The sequence below is a fragment of the Amphiura filiformis genome, chromosome 12 (assembly GCF_039555335.1).
Source record: "Amphiura filiformis chromosome 12, Afil_fr2py, whole genome shotgun sequence".
Taxonomy (NCBI): domain Eukaryota; kingdom Metazoa; phylum Echinodermata; class Ophiuroidea; order Amphilepidida; family Amphiuridae; genus Amphiura; species Amphiura filiformis.
Window position 1 is genome coordinate 33,448,288 of NC_092639.1, and position 15,057 is coordinate 33,463,344.

General features: G+C 38.6%; 1 protein-coding gene across 1 annotated transcript; it reads right to left on the reverse strand.

Annotated features, from left to right (window-relative positions):
- Positions 1-2,051: 2,051 nt before the first annotated feature.
- Positions 2,052-10,286, reverse strand: LOC140165511 (monocarboxylate transporter 11-like). Its single transcript, XM_072188800.1, has 4 exons — positions 10,031-10,286; positions 6,429-6,569; positions 3,377-4,222; positions 2,052-2,259 (listed from the first exon to the last, which is right to left on the reverse strand). Exons 1-4 carry the CDS (start codon positions 10,284-10,286, stop codon positions 2,135-2,137), a joined length of 1,368 nt encoding a protein of 455 aa, XP_072044901.1. The 3' UTR covers positions 2,052-2,134.
- Positions 10,287-15,057: the final 4,771 nt, after the last annotated feature.

The window sequence follows — 15,057 nt, forward strand, 5'->3', positions numbered from 1 at the left end:
CCTTTTATACCTTCTCTTTTCTTTCTTCCTTTTATTAGTTTTCTTTCTTTCTTTCTTTCTTTCTTTCACTCCTGAACTTTTTCTTTCTTTCTTTATTTCTTTAGTTATTTCTTAACTTTTTCTATTCTTTGTTTATCTTTCTTTCTTTTACAAAAATCATTGGTAAATGGCGATGAAAACACGTTACTCTTGCGTAGCTGAACTTCTTACCAGCGCCTGGCGCACACTCCACGCAGTTTTTAGTTTGACGCGCGCGTGACGGCAAGAACTGCGCGGACAAGATTTCACAGAAATTTCAGTTAGAAACGAGTGCGTACTAGACGCGTGGATTATACCCCTTAATGATATAGTCTTAAGTTAAAGTGTATGTAGCTGCGAGGAAAAGCCGACGATCAATTGAAAATTTTGACCTTTCATATTGAAGATATGGATTTTTTTTGGTGTTTTGCAAAAAATCCATATCTTCAAGACGACAGGTCAAAATTTTCAATTGATCGTCGGCTTTTCATCCCACCTACATACACTTTAGGTAGAAATCATCAGATTTATAAAGTTTACTTCGAGTACTGTTAAATATCAAAAATATCAGTTTTTAATGATTTGCCATAAAATGTGTATTACATTGCAAATTTCAAAAAATCAAAATTATTTGATATCAGAAGGCCATTCTTCGTATTCAGAATGCAATTCGATATGTCTGATGTGCTCTAATGTCCCACAATAAATACTGTCCAAACGTTCATACCCCTTCCCTTAAAGTGCACCCATTTACAATAATTGTTCAAACATAATACCTTATCACTAATGCGCCGAAGCTCCCCCCTTACAAAGTTGGCCAGCTGATTTGCTCCCATGAACTTTCTTTAACAAATTGCGCTCGGATCGAGCGAGCGAAAATTTCCACATTTTATAATAAACATCTAAAAAAGTAACTACCCCCCCTTAAATAATGGCCATTATTCAAAAAGGGCTGTTGTATTACAAATCTGTAAAATGCGTTGGAAGCAGAATTTATTTCTGCGCATTTTGACACCTCGTTTGATACGATAGCCCAGAAAACAATAAAACACCTGTCAATTGTAGTGAGGTCCAGATTTGAAAGTTGAAAAGTTCATTTCTGCCGGTAGATAGAGCCTGGTAAAGCCGTCCTCTCACCCCTATATCATGTATATTGCGCATCTGCTCATCCCGAGGCTTTCAACTACGAGTGTCCAAAAAATTAGGGAGAAAGGGCGTTGACAGGTGTTCTAAAGCAATACTTTCTTGAATTTTTCTCTAAATGAATGTTTGACTGATTGCCATAACAATATCTGTTTTGCAGAGGATTTTTGACTCCATCAGTCTTATTTTGTAATTTTCTAGTCATTTGTCAGGTTGAAACTTGAATAGTATAAACATATAAGCACGGATTTGTAATTTTCACTGCACGGATTTTTATTATCACTGCACGAACGTCTTAAAATAGCCCCTGCTTGTCAGGGTCTATGATTTACCATAAGAAAAACGAAATTAAGAATTGGGGGTTGTCTCACCCCCACTATCCCCGAGCGGCGGTCCTGCTTTCATGGGCAATGACGACATGCTTTGTGTTCAACTGTCGTCGCACTTCATCGTATTACTGCATGGGACGTCATTGTTCTTCCCATCCGCCGTCCTTTCCTCCCCTCCCCTCCCCTACCCCTGACAAAGTCCTGGTTACGCCATTGCATAGAAGGTTAAGCAATTAAGTTATGGAGTCCCGTCTCAACTTAATCCCATCAGTTCTCCTTTTCTTTCTCTTAATTTCTTTGTCTTTATTTCTTTCTCTCTTCCTCCAGGCCCCTCTCACACTCCATCTCCCTTATTTTGAAAAACAAAATTTGAAGCCATTTAGAACTAGAAATTCAATGTTCGAGGTTTCTGTGGCACTGTTTCGGCTCTCACCCAAAGGTTCAGTTTAAATTATGTTCTCACCCAATTACCCTATTACCCGAATGCCAAAAATCATGCTGTCACCCAATGGCCCCATATTTTTTACCGTTTTGCTCTCACCAAATTCCCTTTTACCAATAATGAAGTGCCCCCTGGCCCCCGTATAAGATAGCATGCAAGTAGAGTTCGTTTCAAATGATGCAATATATGACTTCATGCATGTCTAGTTGTCACCATGCAGCTTATTCCATATATCTTCCGATGCCAGAATCACAACCATCAGCGAGGAAACTGCAGAAAGTTCAATCATGGAAAGATTGAAACTACCTGTCATGTCATGGAGCCAACCTGAAAAAATATCAATAACAATCATTGATAGAAGTATTGTATTGAAAGTATGGAATAATTCTGGTATACCCTGCTCACAAGTATAACCCTAAACCCCAACCCCTAAAAAATAGGGTGCACAGGGTAAACCAGAATTGCATTGAAAACACAGGGTGCGCAGGGCGGGCGCAGGGTAAACCAGAATTGTACTGAAAGTAGTTAAAGTAATGTCAGTTGCGTTCGCAGGTTTTCTAAAGTTGGGGAGGGGGTACTCAAGTTTGGTTTTGGTAGGGACGTATACCAATTTTTCAAGAAATTTGGACCCATTGATATACCAAAAGTCAAAATTTTCGGCCGAATTTAACCAAAATTGTCTTAGTTTTTAAAAATTTTCCCACAATTTTTGGAAAATTTTGAAAATTTTGGCTAGATTATGGAAAAATTGGGCTGTTTTCCGAAAAAATTGAGAAAATTTTGAAAAAAGGACCCATTCATATACCAAAATAGGCTTTGAAAAAGGGGTCATTGATATACCAGAAGGCTGAAAATGCTACCCATGTTTGCGGCACGTCCCCGTATATGGTCATTTGTACTGAGTACCCCACCCGGGGGGCACGCGCGCGCGGGTCTCGATTCCACCGACTCTTCTGAAATTTTCGCCTCCGTTTCACTCGCCGTAATAGCCCCCCCCCCTCGATTAGGTGCATTTTCCCGACTGAATAACAAAACAAAAATATGCGCCCGGGATATAATGTCTCAATCAAATATTTGTGCGAAACGGCAAAATATAATTACAAATATATGCCTGCACTATAGCTCACAAGATTCTCTGAACACGTCATCCATCCTGCGCAATAGACGTCTTCTTCTTCTTCTTCTTGGTCTTTTTCTTCGCAGTCTTCTCCGGGGGTCTTTTTCTTTGTTGTTGTTCTTCTTGTACTATTCTACTTCAGTATACTTCTTCTTCGTCATCTTCTTCTACAATATCTTCCTTTTCTTCAAGTGCTTCTTCAAGTTAATCAATGAATTATTCTTTTGTATACTTAAACTTTTTCTTCGCGTTTTAATTTTTCTTTGCCCTTTCAAAGATTTCTACCTATACGTCTTCAACAACATTGAGATTAATTAACACACGTACCGGTTATATATCCATTTGCAAGATAGCCAATCCCATGTAACATATGTATCCACGCTACTGCACTCACCACTTCGTCTTTGCCCACAGTAACATTGGCAGCAATGTAAATTTGAGTCCCTAAAATTCCATACCCAAAGCCTAGAATTAAACTTACGAAAGACACCCCTACGAATGTAGTAGCAAAATACAATCCTGCGTATGACAATACATAAAGTATTGATCCAAAGTAAAAAAGAAGTCTATATGATGTTTTCCCTTGTAAAAATGCCATTGCAAATCTAATCAGGAAACTGCCCACTCCACTGATGGTAGCCACAGTTGCGGCATCGTATGGTGATAACCCTTTACTTTGTGCAAACGAGACCAAATATACTACCCAGCCATTGAATCCGTAGCCAATAATAGTGCTTACAATAAGGACAACGATGAAAGATCCGTTTTTAAGCAAAGATATATTGAAGACACCAGTAAGACATTCTTTGGTAATATCAGATGTAGATTTTTCGTCACCACTTTCTGATTTGACAATGGATTCATCCTTTTCCACATCTGCATCACGTTCTTTAAGACTTTGGTATGTAGGCCTACTCTCATGATGTACGGTCCGGACTTGTCTGATTGGTCGCAGCATCGCAGCAGCTGCGACGTAGTGGAAGTTGAGTCCAGCAAGCAATATCATGGTGCCTCTCCATCCATAGATGTCAATGAATAGTTGCGTCAATGGTGCAAAACACATGATGGATAGCGGAGTTGCTGTTGTGATGATATTGGCTGCTGCGCTGTAATACTTGATGAAATAAGATGAGAGCATTCCTATCGCAAGAGTTTCTCCCATACATGTCAAACCTGAAACGAGAAGAGTCAACATTGAGATCACAACTTACAAAATTAATGTCCTAATAGATAATTATGAGAGCCATAGAGTGCTTAACATGTAAGGATACAATGTGGGGCTACGGTAAGTCGATAACACATTGAAGATAACCAATGACTGTCTGCCCACCAAGACAGACTGGGTTGGTTACGATCTTGGACATGTAATGTGAGTACATGCAGCCCAATAACGCCGTGTCTCCAGTAAATATCCAAAACCTGACAGGAAGATGTTCGACATTGAGGCCTTGGCAAAGGCCTCATCGAAACGCTAAGTTGATGGGGTTGAGGATGCGGCATGCATGGATTTGGATGGAAGCTTTATATTTCTGATATGTATGTTTTAAGGGGCATTTTGAGATACATAGCCTCATTCCCCACTTTTCTCAACAACAACAAAAGTTGAGATGTATTTCTTTCAAGCGTTTTTGTGAAACTCTAAAAGAGTATAACCTCATAATCTAGAAATAAATAAAGGGCCTCCGATCGTTTTCCTCGAAGATGCTGAAAATTGCAGCAATGTAAATTGTGCGTGAAATTGCTATTACTAATGTTAATTTTTGCATTAAAAGAAAACAATAACAAAAAACTTCCCCCTCACCTCACTTGTCAAAAAATGAGGGACGTGAAACTAATTTTTATTTTATATATGGCCTTACTTCGGTACTGATATGGCTATTGAGCATTTTGCGTGTCTAAACAATAAACATATCAATATTCAATACCGTAAAAATTTGCCTAATGGCGCATATGGGTTCCCTTAAAAGCCAGAATATATGATTTCGATCACATTTTGTTATTCTTTGCCAAAAATTATTACATAATATTAGTAACAACTGTCAGGGAGGTTTTCTGATCATTTTAATCCGAAATAATCAGGTCAAATGAAAGATATCCACTTTAAGCCGCGTAACTGTGGAGCTCTATGGGGGGAACTTCCCCAGTTTTATTATAATTTGTTTTACTGTAATCACAGTCCTTCACTATCTATGCTGTACTTAAAGCACTTCAGACTAGTCTTTCCGGGAGTCTTTCTCATGGTATTGAAGAACAACACCATTTGGCATTACAATTATGCAAAAGTAAAAATCGAGAAAAAGTGAAGGCGTCGCTGTTGGAGCAAATCACACATTATGGCTTGAAGTTATGGGCAAAGCGCGGAACCTTAATTCTTGTTGGGATTTTCAGTAGGGGGCGTTCTATTTGTACGTGAAATTTACCCTATTCGCCGTCGAAGTGATTTTTTTTTCTTCAATTTTTGAATAGATCGCCTTGCACTGCAAGCAGGTTACACTCATCACCTGTGTGTGTCTGCAATCATAGATTCGAATACAGTACCGCTCTTTTCAAAGATACTAATCTTACAGGTGCGAGTGATCAGCATTTCTTTGACATCTATATATGGTTCAATGCATAGGTACCGCGTGAACGTTGTTGTGCAGGGCGATCTATTCAAAAATTATATTCATCTATTGCTAATACTATGTTAGTTAATCCTGTTACATCATCACTTCAACGGCGAATAAAGGCAAAGGAGCCCATGTACTATGTGCGTCATTAGGCGAAACTTTACGGTATTCCAATTAGGCTTACATAAATATGTAGGCCTACTTTAGGTAAGTGAGGTATAGACGAATCCAAGGAGCCAAGTCATGGTCAGGATTTGGTCGGACATATTTGGGTAGCCGCTACCACCAACCTGGTGTTTTGAGCGTCCAATTGTGCACATAAAAGCCGCCTAACACCTAGAGAAGATGCAAGGACGAGGAGGGTTAATAGAATAATAGCTAATAATGTATATAATGGAGATAATTCCGCAGGTAATCCCGTCGCATCTATTCACACATAGTCCTTTTGTTCGCAAGTACATCAATGCATAGATACCGCGTGTAGTTAATCCGATTATTATGTCACTTCAACAGCGAATAGACCATGCTGTGTGTTTTGTCGAAGGGAACTGTATTGTATTATTCTTTTGCCTGCCTGTGTTTTCGCGGAAGGTGTAAAACGGGTGATGGAATGCAGTTTAAAATTTCCGCCAAGGCCGAATCATTTCACATTTTGGGTGTATTGTAGCCGACGGCTACCCAACTAAAGGCTGCTAGTCAGGTGTAGGAATGCGTGGATTTGGATTCGTCTATAGTCTTTTAGAATGAGTGCCTCATAATATTTAACCTACCTGTAAAAAACATTCCAATGACAAATATTGGGATATTAGGAGTCATAGCACTGATAAGTAAACCTATTGTGGATAACACCCCACAAGCTAACACAATAGAGCGTGCCGCGAAGATTTTTGCAAGAGATGGTGCCAAAATACCTGTAAAAAGACGAACAAATTAAGGTTATTAATTATCTTAAACTGTTGTGATTTGGTAGTTCACAGCATCTTACGAATGGTAGTGAGCTTTGGCAAAAACTACATTGCTCAATTCATAGCGAGCGTGTAGAAGAATTAAAATATCACATATATACCAGTGGCGTAACTTTGGTTCCGGGTGCCCGGGGGCGAAAGTAGATCGGGTGCCCCTGACCAAGGGCGGGACCAAGGGTGTGCATCGGGTGCAAAGCAGTATCTAGAGTAGCCAGTGGGGGCAGAGTGCCCCCCACCCCCGGACAAAATATGAAAGAGAAAAGTGCTCTAAGTTCCGACAAAAATGAAAGAGAAAATCGGAAGGCAAAGGAAAAGAAAAGGGCAAGAAGCCCGTTTTCCACCAAAATTCATCCCGATCATGGGCCAAAATAGTGCAAAATACGAAAAAATGTGTGCGCTACTCGCGCTCACAATGTCCCTATTAGGCCCTTTTTACCCAGATCATGGGCCAAAATAGCGCAAAATACAAAACATTTTTCTTTCCAGGATCTATGTCCAAATAAAGCCTTTTTGGGAAGATCAAAGACTTTATACATACTCTCTCTAAAAAAAACGGTATATGTACTCCGAAATTACCGGGTCAAAATTATGCAAGCGCGAAATTGTTTTAATTTTTGCCCTCGAAAATATTATCCCCCCCCCCCCGACCAAGAAAGCTAGCTATGCCCCTGATTGAAAGCCATATATATACCTACCGAATAACTTAATAATAGTGTTTCCGATCAAATTAATTTCATGTTTCAATGAACTTCATGAGCTTTCATGTTAACAAAAAAATTTTTTCATCTTCTCCAATGGCTTTACTGTTGAAGATTCGGCACTAACTGCAGTGACGTAGCCCCGGGGACGTAGCTAGAGGTTGTGGCGCCCGGAGGCAAGAGAACATAATTATACCCCTGTTCCTAAAACAATTGCGCGCGGCCGCGCGAAATGTCAGACTTAAATACCACTAATTTGTTTAGTCTCAGACTTTCGAATGACAACTTATGGTGCACTGCGCGCGAAAATTTTGTGTTGAGGAGGGCACCCAAATGAAGATTAATTCTCTCTATGGTTGGGAAGGGTGTCCACTTCTTTCATATAATAAAGTATTATCGTGTCAAAATTGTATCTGCGCCTGGCCAGGGTGCCCCTTAGCCCGGGTGCCCGGGGGCGCGGCCCCCCAGAGCCCATAGGAGTTACGCCACTGATATATACTTTTATATGTGCTGTGGTTCTTGAGTTACGTTTTAAAGAGGGCTGAAACAACAACACTTTTGTAAAACGTACATAACTCATTAACAACAATAAATTAAGCAAGTTTGCAAAGTATACGATTTGTAGAATGAACTTTTGCAAAACATCAAGGTGTTAATTTTCAATAATATATTGATCTAGATAATCAAAATCGATTTTTAGGTTGCTTCGACCAACAATACCTCGTCTACCCTTAAACTTTATCAAATACGGAAATTGGATTCCCAAATAATAATACGCACGTGTACGTTATATTCACGATTGACGATTATATAGGCCTTTAGGCCCTACGTCCGGTCTATTTGTGTTCATGATTATGTTCATTATATATTCATACCCGGTATTCATATTCACATAGAAAATATTATAAGTAACGCCAACCAGCAACAATCACGTGCTATGATTGCATTTTCAACACTAAAAGAATATGTAAGTTCAATTTCACATCAATGTATAAAAATGGAAATGTATAAAAATGGAAATGCAAATGCAAGATAAAGAATACGTTATGATACTACTACACACTACATGTATACATAAAAGTAGTGCAACATTGTTGAAAAATTAAGAATTCCGCAAAATGTAGTTGAACATTAATCCAATATCCTCAGTGTCGATTTCACATGACGTACAATGTATACGGCATGATGGAAATAGTCTTTGCAGCAAAAAAGTAAGATTATAGAGAAATAAATGGGATGGAAGATGTCACTTGTGGTGACATCAACGTCTTCCAAGGGTTTAAGGGGACTTTTTAGTACTTGCTCTATGTTTCAATTACTTATTCTTTTCAAAATATCTGAATTTTCAACCCGGTACAAGCTTTAATAACGGGGGAACATACATTTGTATGAGAAAGAAATCCTACCGTTATATCCAAACTCCCGTGTTATTTCAATGCACATTTTGCTTCACCGGGCCGCCCTGGTTTGGTCGCATTTGGAAGAGGGTTGTCACGAAACCGTAATAGGTACAAATTTAGTACTTTCTGTCAATCAAGTATGGTTTATTCGCTACATGTCAATCTTTAAATTATTAGCATAGTCCTTATAATAACGGGGGACCGCCTTGATGAGTAAATGACAGCAAACCATTGAAAAATACCCGGTCTGTGGAGCTCCGCCCGTACATGTCAATAGCGTCATTATCGATTGGATTAGTCGACCGTAGCGGACAATTCGATCGCTCATTGGATTAATATTATCACGTGGTAATAAATTTGCATTGTACAATCGATTACTATAATGGTTTAGTACTGCGTATCTCTGTTTAATCTTCACTAAGCGGGTTTATGGCTGGAAAGGTTACGGTGAATTTGCCGTGGACATAACTGCACTATGATCGCTTTCTGAAGGTATCAGGACAATTTTATTTATAGTTGCGGAAGAAGGTCGGACGGAAGTGGAAATTGGACGAAAATACTGACACTCAAAGATGGCTAACGTCTTGCAAGGGTTAGGAGACTTAGAAATTTTAATTGCAATAAGGTCACGTGATTACTCCATAAAGGACATGAACACACAAGACAATATTTTGTGCAATTCAAGGTCATCCGGTGCCTTATGGGCTAGTCACGTGATTTTTACGTCACGTCATTTTCCTGATACCTTGAAAAAACAATTTAACCATTTAGAGACCACTGTAAAAAACCTATTCAAAAAACCTATGTCGGTCCACATGTACGTATATGTGGAGTTGTGTCCACGCATGGAGTCCTAACCAAGTTGATGATATCAAAGAAATCGAGAAGATACAAAGAAGAGCTACTAAACTTGTTCCAAGCTTAAGAGACAAACCCTACCGGGAAATGCTTCAAGAATTGAACCTTTGATTGAGAGACGATAATGGAATTCAAAGTCTTGAACGGCCTATAGAAGATATCAGACCAGATGAGCTCTTCAAGTCACACAGCACAGACACCAGGGGACACGACTATACAGGCTCTTCAAGAAGCAGCTGATAAAAGTTCTGAACCGGACTGAGGAGGTTTTTTCTTCTCACAGAGAATGGTAGACACATAGATCAAACTTCCCGAAGATATTGTGCATGTCAGAACAATCAACCAATGGACAATTAAAAAGGCTTAAACCTATCATTTTAACGGGTAAGTGTAAGTGTAGATGGGTGTCTTTATATAATTATGCTGATTCGTTTATTTCAATTCATCTTACCTGTTGCATTTCCCGCAAACAAGGAAAAAGACACAACTACTCCAATAGTTCTGGTGTGAGTGGCAAATTGCTCCAATAGCACTGGTAATAAGACCCCAATGGATTTCATTATACCACATTGAAGAAAGAATATCACCCATAAGGCCAAAATAATCGGAAAACGTTTTCGTTCTTGTTCATTGTCACCGTCCAATCCATTGCCATATTTAATTGTTTGAAGTAATTTTTTATAGCACATGTCCTTATGATCTTTCATGCTTTTAGTGACGGAAGGTGACAAATAAAATATCTATACTACTAGATATAAATTATGACGATGATAATGTACCTTTGCATTCAGAACATGCAGAGACACTCGCAATTTGTAATCTTCTCCAGAGCCGCGGCTTATGATCCCGACTTATGATTGGTTCGGTACACGGAAAAATCGCGATAACTTGTAAGTCATTCACAATCCGGTTCTGTTTTCTTAGATCAGCACCAAACAGATCATATCATATGAAGACAACACAAAGCATTGTAATCACCTTGCAAACTTGGAGAAGTCATGAACTCATGTGCCGATTATTAAGATATCCACAAAAACATTATTCTGTGGCATCGAGGAAGACGCGTCCAAAGCTACATGCAGCGAACGACACAATAGTTGAACATGTTGAACTAGGCCAATAAAATGTATTGGCTGATAACTTTTAGTTGTTGCCATATATTAGTTCATTAAGGCGGTTTATGTATTATCATGCCCGTTCGTGTAATTGGAATAGGAAATAATTATTACACATCATAAATATTCATGGGTAAATCATGCCACTTAATTGGTCAATCACAAATGACACGACCTATTTCACTGTGCGATAGTTTTCCCTACCAACATCATCAACATCGTTTAAACTTAAAGGTCGGTGTAATGAAACAAAACTATCGTGGAAATAGGGCACACACTACTTTCCCTCGGTGGGCCTACTGGCTTCGGACCTCACCCTTTGGGATCGGGGTGACATGCCCGTAGCCAGTAGGCCTACCTCGGGTAAATAGTTTGCCATATTTCCCCTCTAATCATGTTATTTTGTAGGCTATACTGTCATGACTGTATGGTAGTTCAATGTCAGGACCTGCAAAATCTGACATGTTTAAATGGGTGCGATTCCTCAAAGAACATTACAAAGACCAAGAAACATGCACACGCCCTGTGTGGAAAACAGAGAAAACTAGTAGGGGGCCTACCACCTACATCTTCGAAATTCAGTTTGCGTGGTGAGCCTGGGGCTGGAAAGTTTACATTTAAATTATTATCGAAGTGTCAAAATGCGACTTTCAAAGTAGTACTGCAATTGCAGTATATTATCGTCATTGTCAGTTGCAATTTGTCGTATTGCTCGTCATCATCGTCTGATTCATAATCATAATCATAATCATAATCATAATATTTATTTGAATTACTTGCAAAATACAAAGTAACAAAATAACAGCACATTTACACACTTTACTTTTCTTATGACAAAAGCAGGATGAGTGAATAACAGGGTAACAACATGGCGGCGGTATGAAGCACGCGAGGGTGTCACCGTCCGGAATAAACGTTAAATTGACTGTCTAAATAATCACCAGAATCAGAAATATTGATACTGTCGACGTATTTAGCAGTTTCGGAACACACTGATCAAAATTTCGAATGAAATGGATACCAGAAGAAGAAAAAATCAAGGTGGAAATGATACGGCGGGTGATTCAAACAGCGGCGGTAGTAATGTGAGTACTGCACGTAACACTAGCGCTAAACAAAACGCAGCTGATCCAAGGCCGACTACAAGTAAATATTTCGCCGATGATTCCCGTAGTGCTAATGCCCAGCCTACTGGCAACGATAGTGCAAAGGATCATGACGTAAACGCATACATTAAACGGTCGCTAGAAACCCTTATTACTGGACAGAATGAACTGAAGAAGGAACTGAATGATATTAAAGCTGCCGTGAATTTCCAAGTGAGGAAATTAAAGACATAAAAAAGGACACAAAACGCCTGGACATAATAGCAAAAAATCAGAAAGAAAAGATCGTATCACACCACTCCACGCCATACATAAATTCTCCCAGTCACATTTCCCCAATATGAAATTTAAAAAAAGTTAAATTTTAATATTACTTCTATTAAAGTTTGGCAGAGGCGGGGTTCGAACTCACGGCGGACCACGCCGCTTTGGATATGCTCTATGAGCCTAGCGCCTTAGACCAGTCGGCCACTTGTCTTGATGGAATCCATTTGAAACTTATTTGAAGATATAATCGCAACTTCAATATAGGCCTACCACGTGACAAGCAAAAGCAGAAAACGTACCATATTTTGGAATTTTATTTGCCTAAAAACATTAATGTGTATTAATAGCGCTCAATTGTTGTTAATCCGACAATAATAAATGATAAATGCGCGTCTATATGGACAATACATTATATCGATTTTGACATGTGCTCGCACGGTGTCAGTACATTAGCATGGTCAGTTAAATACTATAGAGGAACCTACCATTTTTCTTGTATACACGTTCGATGTTTTTATCAATTACATAAAAATCCATTTTAGACCCCAAATGTTTCTTCGGGAAATAAAAGATTAGAATACCATAAAAACGAAACAGTAATCTTTTGCCGGGTCTAATGTTATTTATACATAGTTTTTTTAACGTTTTTTCTATCCTTATTCTTAAAAAAAAAAAAAAATATTTTGGCGTATATAAAATTGAAATAAAATTCTCTGCCTCATAAACGACCTCAAATATGCCACAATTGGGTATCACGAATAGTTATATATGATGTGCAGTTAATATTCATATTTTCTTTTATACAGAGGATGCTTCAGTTTTGACAGGAAAAATATTTTCTTGAAAACCCTCTCACTCGGTTATTTCAAAACAGTAACCACGCTTCCCTAGAATGTGCAATAATTTAGCATTAAAATTTTTCTTATTCTAACAGCAAGCGTTTCTAGAATGAATTTTGGCGAAATGTGGTGTAAGATCGTATCAAAAACAAGCAAAATCGCCGAGCTGCATTAGACGTTCGCCTTTCGTATCTCTTTCCTTGTTGGAAAGGTATAACGTTGAGGAGATAGGAACATGTACCGTCATCCGGGACCTACTCTGCCATGTTTGGCTGAGTAACGGTACATGAACACGGTCTTTTGTGCCTATGTAAATTAGTCATTGTGTAAAGCTGTGTTTATACCCATGGGTTGCTCATCATCAGACTGAATCCTTGACCGACAGAGGGTGTCAATATAGGCCTACGTGTCGCTTTTGAAAAACAGCGATTCATGCGCATGCTCAGCAGGCAAATACGACGGCGATTTAGTACACTGATCATGCGTGCGATTCAGATTTCTGCAAAAGCGATTGAGTATAAATGAGTCTTTAGAAATGACTGGCGATTGTGTGTTCTCAAGTGGGTTTTATCATGTTAATTAGTGACCTGACACACATTTGTATTGGTTCGATCAAGCACTGATTTTTTGTACTGGATCGTTCAAGCATCTCCAACAAATTTTTCAATGTAAGTGCCTCTGGCCCTAGTGGAAGTAAAAACGGATACTATGGCCATGAGTTCTAGGGCTAAGCTGCATGATCACATTAATAAGCTTGAAAGACATTCACGAAGAAGTAACATACGGATAATAGGGTACCCCGAAAAAAAGGGGGAAAATGTCTTTGAGATAGTGGAGACCATTTTGAAGGAGCAATTTGACAGAGGAGACATCGAAATAGAACGTGCTCATAGAGATGGAAAGTTTCGTCACGGTGTTAATCGACACATCTTGGTCAAATTTCTCCGGTATCAAGATAAAATGGACATTATGAACGAAAAGAAGGAGAAACTTAAGTATGAAAATTATCACATGGTAGAGGACCTAACGGTCAAGGATTTAAAGGAGAAAAAGGCGTTCTCTGAACGAGTAAAATTACTGTATAAGAAGAAAATTTATTTCCGGTTTGTCGCTGGTTACTGGAGGGACAAAAAAGGAAACTAGAGCTAAATTGCGCATACACATATACGCGACCTTAGCAATAGCTAATTAACTAGGCCCATGGCTAATTAGCCCAGCTAGCTATCTAGCATGCATGGATGTATTAAGGCATAAACAGCCAGCAGTAGTATAATATGCTGATTTTACTGAGAGGTCTTTTTTGAAATGCACTGTAATTTGAAATTGACCATAGGGACAATGGGAGCAAGGTTAATTTGTTAGCTCACCTATAGCATATGTGAGTTCAAAAGGTCCAGCAGTTTGGTGTAATTCATTTGAATATACATGTATAACTACAACAGAAGTTTATAGTATCATATAGCCAAGTAAAATAAAAACCATGTTTCAAGTCCGGGTCTTTGTAAAAAAGGAGGAAGAGGGGGCTTTTTATTTTATATTTTCATGGCAAAATCGGTGTGAATACCCATAATTTGAGCTGGCCTCTTTTTATTTTTTTTCGGCGGATATAGGCCGGCTCCTCTAATTTTCATAAAACCTTCCAAAGTGTTTCTTGTATATTAGCAAGGCTATAGAAATATTTCTGCTTCCTAGATATATTTTTTGAAAAGTTATAACTGAATAAATATATAATTGAAGAAACCTCAAAAAGGAAGCGGGAGGGTACATGAAACATGTTTATTTTTTATTTGGCCTTATAATTATTAATTATATTACATAATTATTTTCCAGTTGTGAAATCATTTTGTTAAACGAAATTATTCAATATTCATATAAATATTTCTGTGCAACTTTGGTCATGCGCTATTAGAGTGCGACTTCCTAAGGTATTTGTCTACATACCGGAAGTAATATCTGCATGACCTTTGACCCCAATGACCTTTGACCCCAATGGATGAATACAATGTGTAATGTTATCATGCTATATTATAATTTGTGGAATGACTTAGCATTTTTAGTAACAGAACAGAAAATCACATCAGCCATAATGATCTTCGTATGACCTTTGACCTCAAGGCTAATGCATGTGTCAAGTGACATCATCTTGCTGTG